Source organism: Sinocyclocheilus anshuiensis, unplaced genomic scaffold, assembly GCF_001515605.1.
Source record: "Sinocyclocheilus anshuiensis isolate Anshui unplaced genomic scaffold, SAMN03320099.WGS_v1.1 scaffold816, whole genome shotgun sequence".
Lineage (NCBI taxonomy): Eukaryota > Metazoa > Chordata > Actinopteri > Cypriniformes > Cyprinidae > Sinocyclocheilus > Sinocyclocheilus anshuiensis.
Genome location: NW_015554154.1, coordinates 1,169,397 through 1,182,936, shown reverse-complemented (window position 1 = coordinate 1,182,936; position 13,540 = coordinate 1,169,397). Strand labels below are relative to the sequence as shown.

General features: G+C 40.2%; 2 protein-coding genes across 6 annotated transcripts in view; one reads left to right on the top strand and one right to left on the bottom strand.

Annotated features, from left to right (window-relative positions):
• LOC107670738 (E3 ubiquitin-protein ligase Arkadia-like) overlaps positions 1-13,540 on the bottom strand; it is a 57,440-nt gene that overhangs the window by 39,295 nt on the left and 4,605 nt on the right. For all 5 annotated transcript variants that reach the window (XM_016463454.1, XM_016463458.1, XM_016463457.1 and 2 more), the window contains exon 2: positions 1,698-2,686. In XM_016463454.1, the coding sequence (XP_016318940.1) occupies positions 1,698-2,604 (907 nt within the window). In that variant the 5' untranslated portion in view covers positions 2,605-2,686. The remainder of the gene's footprint in view (positions 1-1,697; positions 2,687-13,540) is intronic.
• Positions 8,795-12,627, top strand: LOC107670723 (pre-mRNA-processing factor 19-like). The gene is made up of 6 exons (XM_016463436.1): positions 8,795-8,851; positions 9,518-9,593; positions 9,833-9,942; positions 10,030-10,185; positions 10,392-10,461; positions 12,563-12,627. Exons 1-6 carry the CDS (start codon positions 8,795-8,797, stop codon positions 12,625-12,627), a joined length of 534 nt encoding a protein of 177 aa, XP_016318922.1.

Below are 13,540 nucleotides of genomic sequence, written 5' to 3'. Positions count from 1 at the left end.
GGAATCTGAGAGCTGTCTGACCCTGCATAGACAGCAATACAACTGAAATGTTCCCAAGTCCAGAAAGTAGCCAGGAGATCTGTAAAATCTCACACGTCACACGGATACGCTGTTTTCGTTCAGTTCAAATCACAACAACATAGGAAACAGATCCGGTGTGACGCAGCTGACACAGAACAGCATACGCTGTTTACGTCCAGCTGATACTCTCCAAAATGGAGCTAGACAGGAGACAAATTGTTGAATAAAGTATTTTTTTTTTCTTTATTTTGCACACAAAAAGTATTCTCGTAGCTTCGTAAAATTACTGTTGAACCCCTGATGTCACATGGATTATTTTACAGATCTCCTTGCTACATGTTGGACTTGGGAACATTTCAGTTGTATTGCTGTCTATGCAGGAACAGACAGCTCTCAGATTCCATCAAAAATATCTTAATTTGTGTTCCGAATATGAATGAAGGACTTACGGGTTTGAAAATACATTTTTGGGTGAACTAGCCCTTTAAAATTAAATGTTTACAGGCACATGAAGCTGTTATAGATTGAGGATTTTCTAGAAGCAAGAATAACATAACATTTTGTGTACCCTCCCTAACAAAATGATTGCTGAAATGTGGTACTTTATTCACTAAAATAAGTTTAATCTTACCATATCCAAAAACTCGCTCACTCTGCTGTTATTTAAAATATTAAATGCACTAGAATTTTATTGTTTTATTGTTTATTAATCAAGGATTTATTGACTTTTAATGCACCTTATTTCGAAATGTACAGAAATACATGCTTTCATATGTCCTTTAGTTATGATTATTTCATTTATTCACTATACGATTTATTACAATGTCTCATTTCAGTTTGGCTCTAGTTTTGTATTTATTCCAGTTTATATGAAAAGGTTCATGTAGCGTGGATTAAAATTAATATACAGAGTAAATCCTTTTCACTGAACATGTTAAAAATAAGTTTGAAAAAGTTGTCGGAAGTGTGGTGTTGACGTTGAAGGCGAGCGACCGTGATGCTGTAGTTCGTTTATAGCCTAAGTTTAGCTTTTAAGTTCTGGCGCTTTTATTTAGGCTTCAAAATTCATAAAAGTTATATTACTTTGTGAAGATTATCTTGATGGACAAAACGTGTACGTTTCATGAACTATGATTGAACACAGAGCTTATTTTTTGCGGTATCCAAAAGCCTATGGAAAAATCCTAATGGCTTTTTGTCGAGGGAACCAGTGTGATGCTAACAGCCAATCCGCCTACAAAGTGACGTCATAGTTCCCCCACTCTATTCGCATTTTAGATGTATTATAATTTATTACGTGTTGAATTTAAGTTTTTGAAAAGACGCTGCACCGCGTGACGTCATATCACGACCGTTGCAGCATTCAAAACAATTTCACATGCTCAAAGTCTAGTGTGACTATGGCTTTCGGTAGGATTAGGGATGTAGAATATGGTCATGCAGAATATGTGCTATATAACTACTAAACAGCCAATATGCGAGTAATGTGCATGCTAATAAGCAACTAGTTAATAGTGAGAATTGGTCCCTATACTAAAGTGTTACCACAAAAGAGCTTGTTCAAACCAAACCAGGCGAGAACTAGCAGTAAGCTCTTTTTGTCCTTCCCACAACTTCCTTTAAAAAGCACTATGTAGTGATGTTAGGTTAAAGGTAAATAATAAAACGCGATTTACCTGAGGCCACAGCGGCAGTGCTGGCTTGGCTGCTGCTGCTGCTAACATCTACGTACAGCTCATCCTCTGCCTCAGTGGAGGAAGGGGAGGAGGAGTCAGAGGTCAGCACCTCACTAGAGCTGCTGGTACTGTGCAGGAGGGCGTACTTCTTTCGTGCGATCACCTCTCGCTTCTTCCTCTGCAGCAGTAATCGCTCCTTCTGCTTTGGAGTCCGCTGAGCCTCGCCTCCTGTCCCACCCTTCACAAAACGCTTCCTGTGCAATGACCTGCGTGAGCTGAGACCCGGAGGTTTCACATGATTGCCTTCCGGCTCAAGCCGTGCCCACTTGTGCGACCTGCTGGCATGAGTCCGGGCAACTAGCGGCCGCATGCCTACTGCCGTGCCAGTCCCTCCTCCTGCACTCCCAGTGGAGGCCGAACCGGGAGCCTTGAGCTGCTGCTGTCTAACTGTCATTGGCCTGCCGTCCTCCTCTGAGCTAAGAGTGTCCGAGTCACCAAACCGAAGGCTGGAGGAGGGCGAAGAGGCACAGTCACTCAACGAGGACTCTGGGTTCCTCTCGTCTTCACTATGTGTCTCTAGCAGCATGGGCCTGTGGTGGGGCGGAGTGAGGGCTGCCTCGCTCACTGGCGCTTCCTTCAGAGAACAATATGATGGCCCAGGCTGCTGGCTCTTGCGCTTTTTGAGTCCCGACAAGCCTCTTTCACAGTCTCTGCGACCTCCGGCATCCCGTGAAGGCCGGTGTCTAGTCTCGGGACATAGTGGAGAAGAGAAATCACTTCCTGCCTTGCCAATCACCTCCATCTCAGCAGGGAAGCTCTTAGCTGTCTCCATGGGTTCGGGGTTAGCCAGAGGCCCCTTCAGGGGCTCCTGCTTACGTCGTGCATCAGATGGAATCTCACTCTTCATTGCGACTAACCCACAACAAAATGCCACTGAGGCTCAATACACTGAATCCTAGGGTTCCATTGGAGATCCAGCAATCCTACAACTGGAAAACAGAAAAATAGGCAGAGGATGAGAATATTGACCCTAAAAGACCGAAACGAATTATTTGAACAACAGACCAAGTCAAAGTTACATAAACAGACCAATAGAACAAAGTTAAACAAATAGCTAAACAAAGAGGTGAAGAAGCATTTCAAATTTTTGTCAATGTTTAAAACATTTGTGCTGCTTAATATTTTTATGGAAACTAGGGTTGTGGCGGTGAGGAAATTTTCCCACCGGTTAATCGACGTGTGACAACACCGATAATACTGGTATCACCGTGGGGGCAGGGGCGTTTCCTCTTTTCCTTCACTTTTAAATAGCTTGCAAAAGCGGCGTGCGCGTTTTACTTTCACTTTCAAATAGCAGCAATTCAGCGTAAAGCAATTGTTCGGTTTTAGTTCGTTTGAATTTTCCCTCTTTTCCTCGCTTTTAAATAGCTTAAAAGCACCGTGCGTGTTTTACTTTCACTTTTGAATTAGCGGCAATTCGGCGTCAATTGCTTGAATGCAACAACAAAATACAACTTCAAACTCACTTTAGCCTATATATAAAACATAGAACTTTTATTAACAAAACGAATAAAAATACACCATGCTATAGGGCAGGCTATGCCTAATATAAAATAACAAATAACTTACATGAAGTTTAAATGGGTAGCCTATACAAAACTGGAAATAAGTAAACATGTATAATATATAACCAAATAAATAAGAAACGAAGAAAGTTTATTAGCAAAACGAATAAGAAAGCTTGGAGGCACGGCATACACCTTGATATAGGGCTGTGCAAAAAATCGAATGCCATTTTCATGCGCATCTTGTCAGTAAAGGCGCTCCTGTGATTAGTAGTAAATCTCCAGCACGTGCGTTCAGATGGAGCGGCGATCGCAGGCGATATGAATGCGATTTTGCGTAGCTTGTCAGTGAACTATGGCTCTGTGTAGTAAATGCCGCTCCATCTGAACGCACATGCTGGAGATTTACTACTATTCACAGGAGTGCCTTTACTAACGATATGCGCATGAAAATCGCATTCGATTTTTTGCACAGCCCTACCTTGATGTCAAATAAAATAAATAAATTACACAACGTTTAAATAATGTAAAAATCAGCAAACACTGTGGAACGAATTAAATAAGAAACAAATGTTTAAAAAAACTTCCAAAATCACCTTAGATAAACAGCAAAAGTCAACAGGCTTTTCAAAATATGGCCAAACAGGCGCTTTTGCATTTCGTTTCGAAACTGAATCATCCGCGATTGTCTTATCTGTCTCACCCCACTCTTCTTGTCAGTCAGCTCGACTCACTCTCCTCACTGGATAAATGAAATCTGATCTGTGATGCGACCGTCGTTCGGCACACTGCATTGAGCAGCCGCGTTCAGTTTTTAATTGTAGTGCCTGTTCTTTTACTGAACTAAATGATTTTTATTACTATAAAAAAATCTAAACGACAGTGGGGGTCGGTGCCGCGGTGGGCAAGTGACGTAACCGGTGTTGCGGCTTAACAACGGTATCACCGTCAGCACCTTCTATCACGGCAAGCCTAATGGAAACCATGACACAGTGTTTAATAGAAAGATCTATTTGATCACATTAATACAGTTGAGGTCAAAAGTTTACATACACCTTGTAGAATCTGCAAAATGTTAATTATTTTACCAAAATAAGAGGTCTCATACAAAATGCATGTTATTTTTTATTTAGTACTGACCTGAATAAGATATTTCACATAAAAGATGTTTACATATAGTCCACAAGAGAAAATAATAGTTGAATTTATAAAAATGACCTCTCTACATACACACTAAATAATACAGAATTTTAATATCGGCTACTTGGTTATCTGCCATAGCATGATAATAATCTGTGGTTTATCGATATTGGTCCGAGTTCTTTGTCTATCCCTACAATGCGACAAGTCAAACAGAATGTGCGTATAGGAAAACAAGCTTTCCTCTGTTTCCAATGCAAAACCTAGGTCTGAATTAGTTGAGAAGATTGTTTTAGCAGCCATTTCTGGCCAAGCATGAGTCAGACAGGGCTGTCATCCAGGCAGCTCTCGTTCACGCCGTAATAAAGGAAAGGAAATGGTGACTAAAGAAAGGTCATCTCTTGCACTGTGTAGACAGAAACGAGCAACTGCACGTTTCAGGAGCGGCTTAATACCGCCTGCAAAAGACTACAACATAAATCTAGCATGCACAGGATAATGGTGCTAGGGGTCATTATTTCCCACCCTCACCTAGTTTTCCATTATTCTTACGATAAACAGCATAGGAAAAGAGCAACTCACATCTCTCACACAATGCGAGGCCTAATAGCAGACAGCTGTTTGTTGTTTTGCATAAAATGGTATTCAATACAGGTGTATAAGAAGAGCCCCTCCATCTTGATCCTTATATAATGCAGTTATTTGTGCTGAAGCAACCTAATTAAATCCCTCTCAAATTAGGTTCCCGCTTGCTTGCATAATGGGTATTTATCCATCACTGCCTGTAATGTTCACGATGATTACCAATGTCCACAAAGCCTCTTCCTCCTCTCATTATGAAAATCTAACAATTCAGCCATTTTATTCATTACCTCTTTTATGCTCATCTCACAACCATTTTTCCCTCTTTAATCAAAATCTCTTCCATTCACCAGAATCCCATTACGCTCCCATATTTCTTCAGCCTTCCCTAATTAACATCTCGGCACCCAGAGTGGCACCATGCCCTGAACACCTTACGCTTCACAGCAGCTATGACAAGGCCCAGAGTTCCCTTACCTTTAAATTATGAAAGCAGCCATCTGTTTCACAGGGCATATAGTCTCTGCTTTTGAGTCAACTTCTCTGTCTGGTGGCAAAGGTAATAGGTAAAAAGGTAGTTTCCTGTATACAGCAATCTAAAGATGAAGCATTTCAGCGGTTCATATTGCCACAGTTTGAGTGTACTTTAGGATAGTACGTATTAGGGCTGGGCGATATAGCTAAAAAATGTATCAACGATATGTTTCATATCGTTCGGTATCGACAATTATTGACATTTTTTATAACCTTTTTAAAAACAGAGAAATAGAAAAAAATGTTTAAATTTAACCACTGTTGCAGTACACAAGCCACGGTTAAGACAGCTGACTCCACTGTGATTCTCTCTCTCTCTCTCTCTCTCTCTCTCACACGCGCGCGCACACACGCTCACCCACACTCAGCATTTGAACAGTCAATAGCAAAGTACACAGTTCTGGAAGGTGTCCTGTATAACATGAGCTATGGAACATATCAGTTTTAACTTTATTACTTTATTATTACAGATAGGTATTATAATTCACAATCTCCTCATCACAGGCAGTCACAGCACTCAATTCAGCATGTGTTCATGTTTGTGTGTGCTGTCTGCGTCACTCAGAGCATGTGCCTATATCGTGCACTATATCAAACATTTGTTATATCGTTATCGAAGAATATTTATCGATGGTACTTATCGATACCGTTTTATCGCCCAGGCCTAGTACGTATTGTTTCAGGATTCTTTGTAGGGCTGCCACTAACGACTCATTTATTAACGATGTCATTTAATAACGATGTCATTTATTTATTTGATTTGACATCAAGGTGTATGCCGTGCCTGCGCACTGCGCTTTTAAGCTATTTAAAAGCGAAGGAAAGCGAGGAAAAGAGGGTAAAATTCAAACAAACTAAAAACGAACAATTTCTTTACTCCGAATTGCCGCTATTTGAAAGTGAAAGTAAGATGCGCACGCTGCTTTTACAAGCTATTTAAAAGCGAAGGAAAGCGAGGAAAAGAAGGAACGCCCCGCGGTGATACCGGTATTACCGGTGTTGTCACACGTCGATTAACCGGTGGGAAAATTTCCTCACCGTCACAACCCTATCTCATAGTCCAACTGAAATCAAAGTTCAGTATTATAGTGTACGAATGACAACATATCCATGTATTCTAGTCTACTAATAATAAAATTATAATCAAAAAACACTTTTTAAAGGAGTATTTACCAGAAATATTATTTACCAGAATTTATTTAGGAGAAAAATGTAAATGTGCAGTATTTCTGAAAAAAAATTGGAACCATTAAAATGGAATCCAGAAAATAATGGAAAACAGAATTTGGTAAAGATAAAACTGTAAAACTCAATTAATTAGACCGGCTTTTTGATTAATAAAATTTAATTTAACTATTAAAACTCATCAAAAAATAAAAAAAATAAAAAAAAATAAAAAAAAGAGTATAGAAAAATGAAAATGGAAAAAAAAAAACGGATTTCATAGTGCCCTATAATTATAATACATTTTTTTGTGGTAATAAAAATAGATGTAAGTGAACAATAGCCTTTAAAATTACTTAAAATACACATATAATAACAATGAGGCAATAATTAGATCAAATAAAGTATCATAAGCAAGAAATCATATTGTTTTATTGAACAAAATTGTTAAAATAATGTATTATAAACAATAGAGCTAATGTACTATTCTCCTGTGTTTGCGTAGATTTATAAATTATTTACCTTACAAATCTGATGAAATGGCGCATGTTGCGTTCCCAGATGAACGTTATAATAAACCCAAACTCACAACAACATGCAGAGATGGAGTTTGAGACGCTCCACACATGTAAATGTTAACAGTTCCTGTGGAACTACTGTGAATGGAGCCGCTGTGTGACGCACGTACTTAACCTACACGCATGTAAATAATTACAGCGCATACTGTATTAGAACTGCATCGCATATAATTATTTAATTAAATCGTAGCATTTGTGAATTCACAATTATGCTTAATTATGATTTTTAAATGGGTTTAATATATCATGCAGCCATGGAAAACAGACTAAGATCAGACTAGATGTTTTATACATTCTCGTCTGTGAAATGCGCCACTTCCGGTATTTTGCCGGTTAGTCAACGTGAGCAAAATGAAGTCGAGGATTTTAAAAAATCGAATAGTCAATTAAAAAGAACGAATCACGACAGCCCTAATTCTTTGATAAATAGACATTTCAAAAGAATTTTGAATTAAAAAAGTAGCATAAATATACAGTGCTCAACGTAAATAAGTACACCCCCTTTGAAAAGTAACATTTTAAACAATATCTCAATGAACACCAAAACAATTTCCAAAATGTTGACAAGACTAAGTTTTATATAACATCCGTTTAACTTATAACATGAAAGTAAGGTTAATAATATAACTTAGAGAACAACATTTTCAGTTTTACTCAAATTAGGGTGATGAAAAAATGAGTACACCCTACTGAAAGCCTCCAGAGCAAAGCTAAATTTTAGACTACAAATGTCTAATTTAAGAAGAATTCAACCATAGGTGAGTCTAATTATTCATTACACAGGTGTCCAGCAGACAGTTGACTATAAAAGGGTGTTACTTAAAGAAAACCCCTTCCCATTTCATACCGTCGTCAGCAATGGCACCACATGACAGAGAAATGTCACAAGACCTGAGAAAGAAAATAATTTCTTTACACAAGAAAGGTGAAGGCTACAAGAAGATCAGCAAAGCTTTACTTATCAGTCAGAATACTGTAGCAAAAGTGGTACAAAAATGTAAAAAAGATGGAACTGCAACCATCTCACAGAGACGTCCAGATCGTCCACGGAAGTTAACACCTCGACAGGAGCGTCTTCTGATGAGAAGGGTTGAAGAAAATCGGCATGCAAGTTCACTGCAGTTATCTAAAGAAGTAGAAAGCCAAACTGGGGTGACTATTTCCCGTGACACAATACGGCATACACTGCAGAGGAATGGCATGCATGGGTGCCGTCCACGAAAGAAGCCTCTCCTAAAGCCCAGACACAAAAAAGCCCGCCTAGAATTTGCCAGGGCCCATGCTGACAAAGATGAAGACTACTGGGACTCTATACTCTGGAGTGATGAGACCAAGATAAACAAAGAAAAATTATTGGTGCCTACAGTGAAACATGGTGGTGGCAGTGTCCTTATGTGGGGCTGCATGAGTGCTGCTGGTGTCGGGGAGCTGCATTTCATTGATGGCATCATGAATTCACAGATGTACTGCTCTATACTGAAAGAGAAGATGCTACCATCACTCCGTGCCTTTGGTCGTCGTGCACTTTTCCAACATGACAATGATCCTAAACACATCTAAGGCCACTGTTGGATTTCTGAAGAAGAACAGGGTGAAACTGATTCAGTAGCCAAGTATGTCTCCTGATCTGAACCCAATCGAACACCTATGGGGAATTTTGAAGAGACAAGTTGAGCATCACACTCCATCCAGCATCCAGTCTCTAAAAGAGGTCATTCTTGAAGAATGGAAAAAGATAGATGTTGCAAAATGTCACCAACTTGTTCATTCCATGCCTAGAAGACTTGGTGCTGTCATTAAAAATCATGGAGGCCATACAAAGTGTAAAACTGAAAAATGTGTGAAAAATTTGTAATCTAAGTTATATTATTAACCTTACTTTCATGTTATAAGTTAAACAGATGTTATATTAAACTTAGTCTTGTCAACATTTTGGAAATTGTTTTTGTGTTCATTGAGATATTGTTTAAAATGTTACTTTTCAAAGGGGGTGTACTCATTTACGCTGAGCACTGTAAATGGTTAAATCTGAAATTGTAATATGTTGCATCCAATGTTTGTGTGTATGTATTTTTATCCCTATTACAGTATCATGTTGTTAGCTTATGGTTTTGAGTTAGTCACTTATGATCTTGAATTTCAATTAGCATCCTATTAGGTCAAATCCTACGTAGACAGCAGGCAGCTTCTGTTCCAGGCAGTGTTTGGAACTGAACTCATCTCAAATTAATGCCGTTTTTTTCTTCCTCATTAATAGGGTCTTCACAGTGCCAGTATACCAGGAATCCTCTCTCTGGATCTCTGCCCAACAGACACCAACAAAGTCCTCACCGGTACCATTACAACACAGTTACACAAACACAATTTGATCACCAGTCATCAGACTTGTATATTTTGAACATGTCTCCTTTGAGCACTTCTGTTCCGATATAGAGGAGAGGGTTTTATGACTATATACATACATCACTTACTGTCCCCAGTGTTACTGCATGTTGATGGCACTGTGTTGCTGCTGAAGACAGACCCACATATGCACTGGTTCAAAAAGTTTTTTTTAATATGCTCTCCCCAGGTGGTGCTGATAAGAACGTGGTGGTGTTTGACCGTCGAGAGGAGCAGATTGTTGCCACCCTCAAAGGGCACACCAAAAAGGTCTCGTCTGTCATCTACCACCCTGCTCAGGTAGGCCATCGCTCCCGCTCTTCATTCATAAACTCATTTCTGGTTAGTCTTCAGTTCTCACATGTCTCTTCACATGTTCTCTGTCAGTCGGTGGTGTTCTCCGCATCTCCAGACAGCACTATCCGTGTGTGGTCGGTTACCGGGGGCAACTGCGTGCAGGTGATCAGGGCCCACGAGGCCAGTGTTACCGGCCTCTCTCTGCACGCTACCGGAGACTACTTACTGAGCTCTTCTGAGGACCAGGTAACACACAGGCTGATGGTTGAGGAACAGTACACAAGCAACGCAAAAACATCATGCTACTAATTACATTATACTCAATGAATATTTGTTTTTGTGGTTCATAGTTTCACTACTTTTGTGAAAAGAACTTTTCAAAAACCTTTGTTTCTTTGAAGCAGTTTTCTATCTGTCAGAGTGTAATGCATTAAAACGTATGTGTGTTGTAGTACTGGGCCTTCTCGGATATCCAAACTGGACGTGTCCTGACTAAAGTCACCGATGAGACCGCTGGATGTGGTAAGAATTCCTCTCTGTCGGCTAGGGCTAGGCAATTTATCAGATATTAAAGGGATAGTTCACACAAACATTTTGTTGTTTATCTGCTTACCCCCAGGGCATCCAAGACGTAGGTGACTTTGTTTCTTCAGTAGAACACAAACGAAGATTTTTAACTCAAACCGCTGCAGTCTGTCAGTCATATAATGGCAGTCAATGGGCTCCACGGCTTTGAGAGTCAAAAAAACATACACAAACAAAACCAAATTAAACCCTGCGGCTCGTGACGATACATTGAGGTCTTAAGAAGACACGAAACGATCGGTCTGTGCAAGAAACTGAACAGTATTTATATAATTTTTTACCTCTGATCCACCACAATGTCCAACTGTCCTGAGCACGTTCACAACATCCAATGAGTGATGTATACACACGACAGATCGCTTCCACTCATTCGTCTACTATGCCAGAGCACGTACACGCGTCACGTGCCGGTACTCACTCATCTATCTGTCCATCTTCCCATTCTTCGATCCTTGTACCCATCTGCCCATCCATGCATCCAAACCAACAAGACAACACCCACCCATCCAAACAGACAAACAAACAAACACCCACTCATCCATACAAACATGATAAACAACCCAACAGCCACACATCCAAATAAAGACCCACCCATCCAGACAAACAACATCCACTCACCCATCCGAACAAACAAACAATAAACACCCACCCACCCAACCAAACAAAAAAACAACAAACACCCATCCAAATAAACATCCATCCTGTTTCTCAGCCATTCAGAGAGTTAATTTTAGGTCACACTGGTTTAAGTGCTGACAGTTCGGTCCCCATTAAAATAGCTTTCTTACCCCTACAGATCTGAGGACTCCATTTTGGAGGCTGTTGGCCTCTCGGAGAGGTACATGCATGACTCTGTTGTGCTGTGTGATTTAGAGACTCTTGAGTGCCAATTAACCAAAATGGCTTGTCTCTTGCATGGTCTCATTTGCAGTGGAGTTTTGAGCTTGATGACTGGGGGATCGTAATAAAAGTGAAAGCTGTAACTGTGACTCATCTGTTTGTGTAATTAAGGCAGATGGGAATTGGAATTGATATTTCAGACTGATGATGAAAGGGTCCAGCACAGTTTCTGGATGTTGTAACACTGGATAAGGCTTTACATAGGCCAAGTACACGTCTTTCAGGAGTGACAACCGAATTCAAATATTGGAGTAAATCCCCTAATTTATCGTTTTGTGCGTGTATGGAACAGATCTAGGGTTGCAAAGGGGTGGAAAATTTCCGGTAAATTTCCGGAAACTTTCCAAAAATCCCTGGAATATTCAAAAAAATCCTGGAAAGTTTCCAAAATTGCTGGAATATTTCCGAAATTTACTGGAAATTTTCCACCTTTTTGCAACCCTAAACAGAACTCACTCTCGAAACTGCAATGATTGACACTATGACAACCGAATTTAGCTGCAGTTGCCATGAACACACTGTAGCTAAATTAAGGGAGCTTTCACACTTGATTCGATTGCTTGGTCCGAACCCGAGTTCGATTGCTCCCCCCTCCCCCTGCCCCCGCTGGACTGTGTTCACATTATATTATTTGGGTCCGAACCGCATTTCGTTTGCGTCATCAAGCCAGCAGCTGTTTACCCTGTTGCTTAGTAACGATGGCGCAGGAGAAGACGGCAAAATGCGTAGCAAGGCTCTCTTCAATTTTATATTTATGTTTTTGAACCGTTGGTTTTGTTTCCAAAGCTTCAGTACATAACGGCACTTACGTCTGCCAAGCTAAATTTTAGACTACAAATGTCTAATTTAAGAAGAATTCAACCATAGGTGAGTCTAATTATTCATTACACAGGTGTCCAGCAGACCACTGACTATAAAAGGGTGTTACTTAAAGAAAACCCCTTCCCATTTCATACCGTCGTCAGCAATGGCACCACATGACAGAGAAATGTCACAAGACCTGAGAAAGAAAATAATTTCTTTACACAAGAAAGGTGAAGGCTACAAGAAGATCAGCAAAGCTTTACTTATCAGTCAGAATACTGTAGCAAAAGTGGTACAAAAATTTAAAAAAGATGGAACTGCAACCATCTCACAGAGACGTCCAGATCGTCCACGGAAGTTAACACCTCGACAGGAGCGTCTTCTGATGAGAAGGGTTGAAGAAAATCGGCATGCAAGTTCACTGCAGTTATCTAAAGAAGTAGAAAGCCAAACTGGGGTGACTATTTCCCGTGACACAATACGGCATACACTGCAGAGGAATGGCATGCATGGGTGCCGTCCACGAAAGAAGCCTCTCCTAAAGCCCAGACACAAAAAAGCCCGCCTAGAATTTGCCAGGGCCCATGCTGACAAAGATGAAGACTACTGGGACTCTATACTCTGGAGTGATGAGACCAAGATAAATGTTTTTGGAACCGATGGCTTCAAAACTGTATGGCGTCGCAAAGGTGAGGAATACAAAGAAAAATGCATGGTGCCTACAGTGAAACATGGTGGTGGCAGTGTCCTTATGTGGGGCTGCATGAGTGCTGCTGGTGTCGGGGAGCTGCATTTCATTGATGGCATCATGAATTCACAGATGTACTGCTCTATACTGAAAGAGAAGATGCTACCATCACTCCGTGCCCTTGGTCGTCATGCACTTTTCCAACATGACAATGATCCTAAACGCACATCTAAGGCCACTGTTGGATTTTTGAAGAAGAACAGGGTGAAAGTGATTCAGTGGCTAAGTATGTCTCCTGATCTGAACCCAATTGAACACCAATGGGGAATTCTGAAGAGACAAGTTGAGCATCACACTCCATCCAGCATCCAGTCTCTAAAAGAGGTCATTCTTGAAGAATGGAAAAAGATAGATGTTGCAAAATGTCACCAACTTGTTCATTCCATGCCTAGAAGACTTGGTGCTGTCATTAAAAATCATGGAGGCCATACAAAGTGTAAAACTGAAAAATGTGTGAAAAATTTGTAATCTAAGTTATATTATTAACCTTACTTTCATGTTATAAGTTAAACAGATGTTATATTACACTTAGTCTTGTCAACATTTTGGAAATTGTTTTTGTGC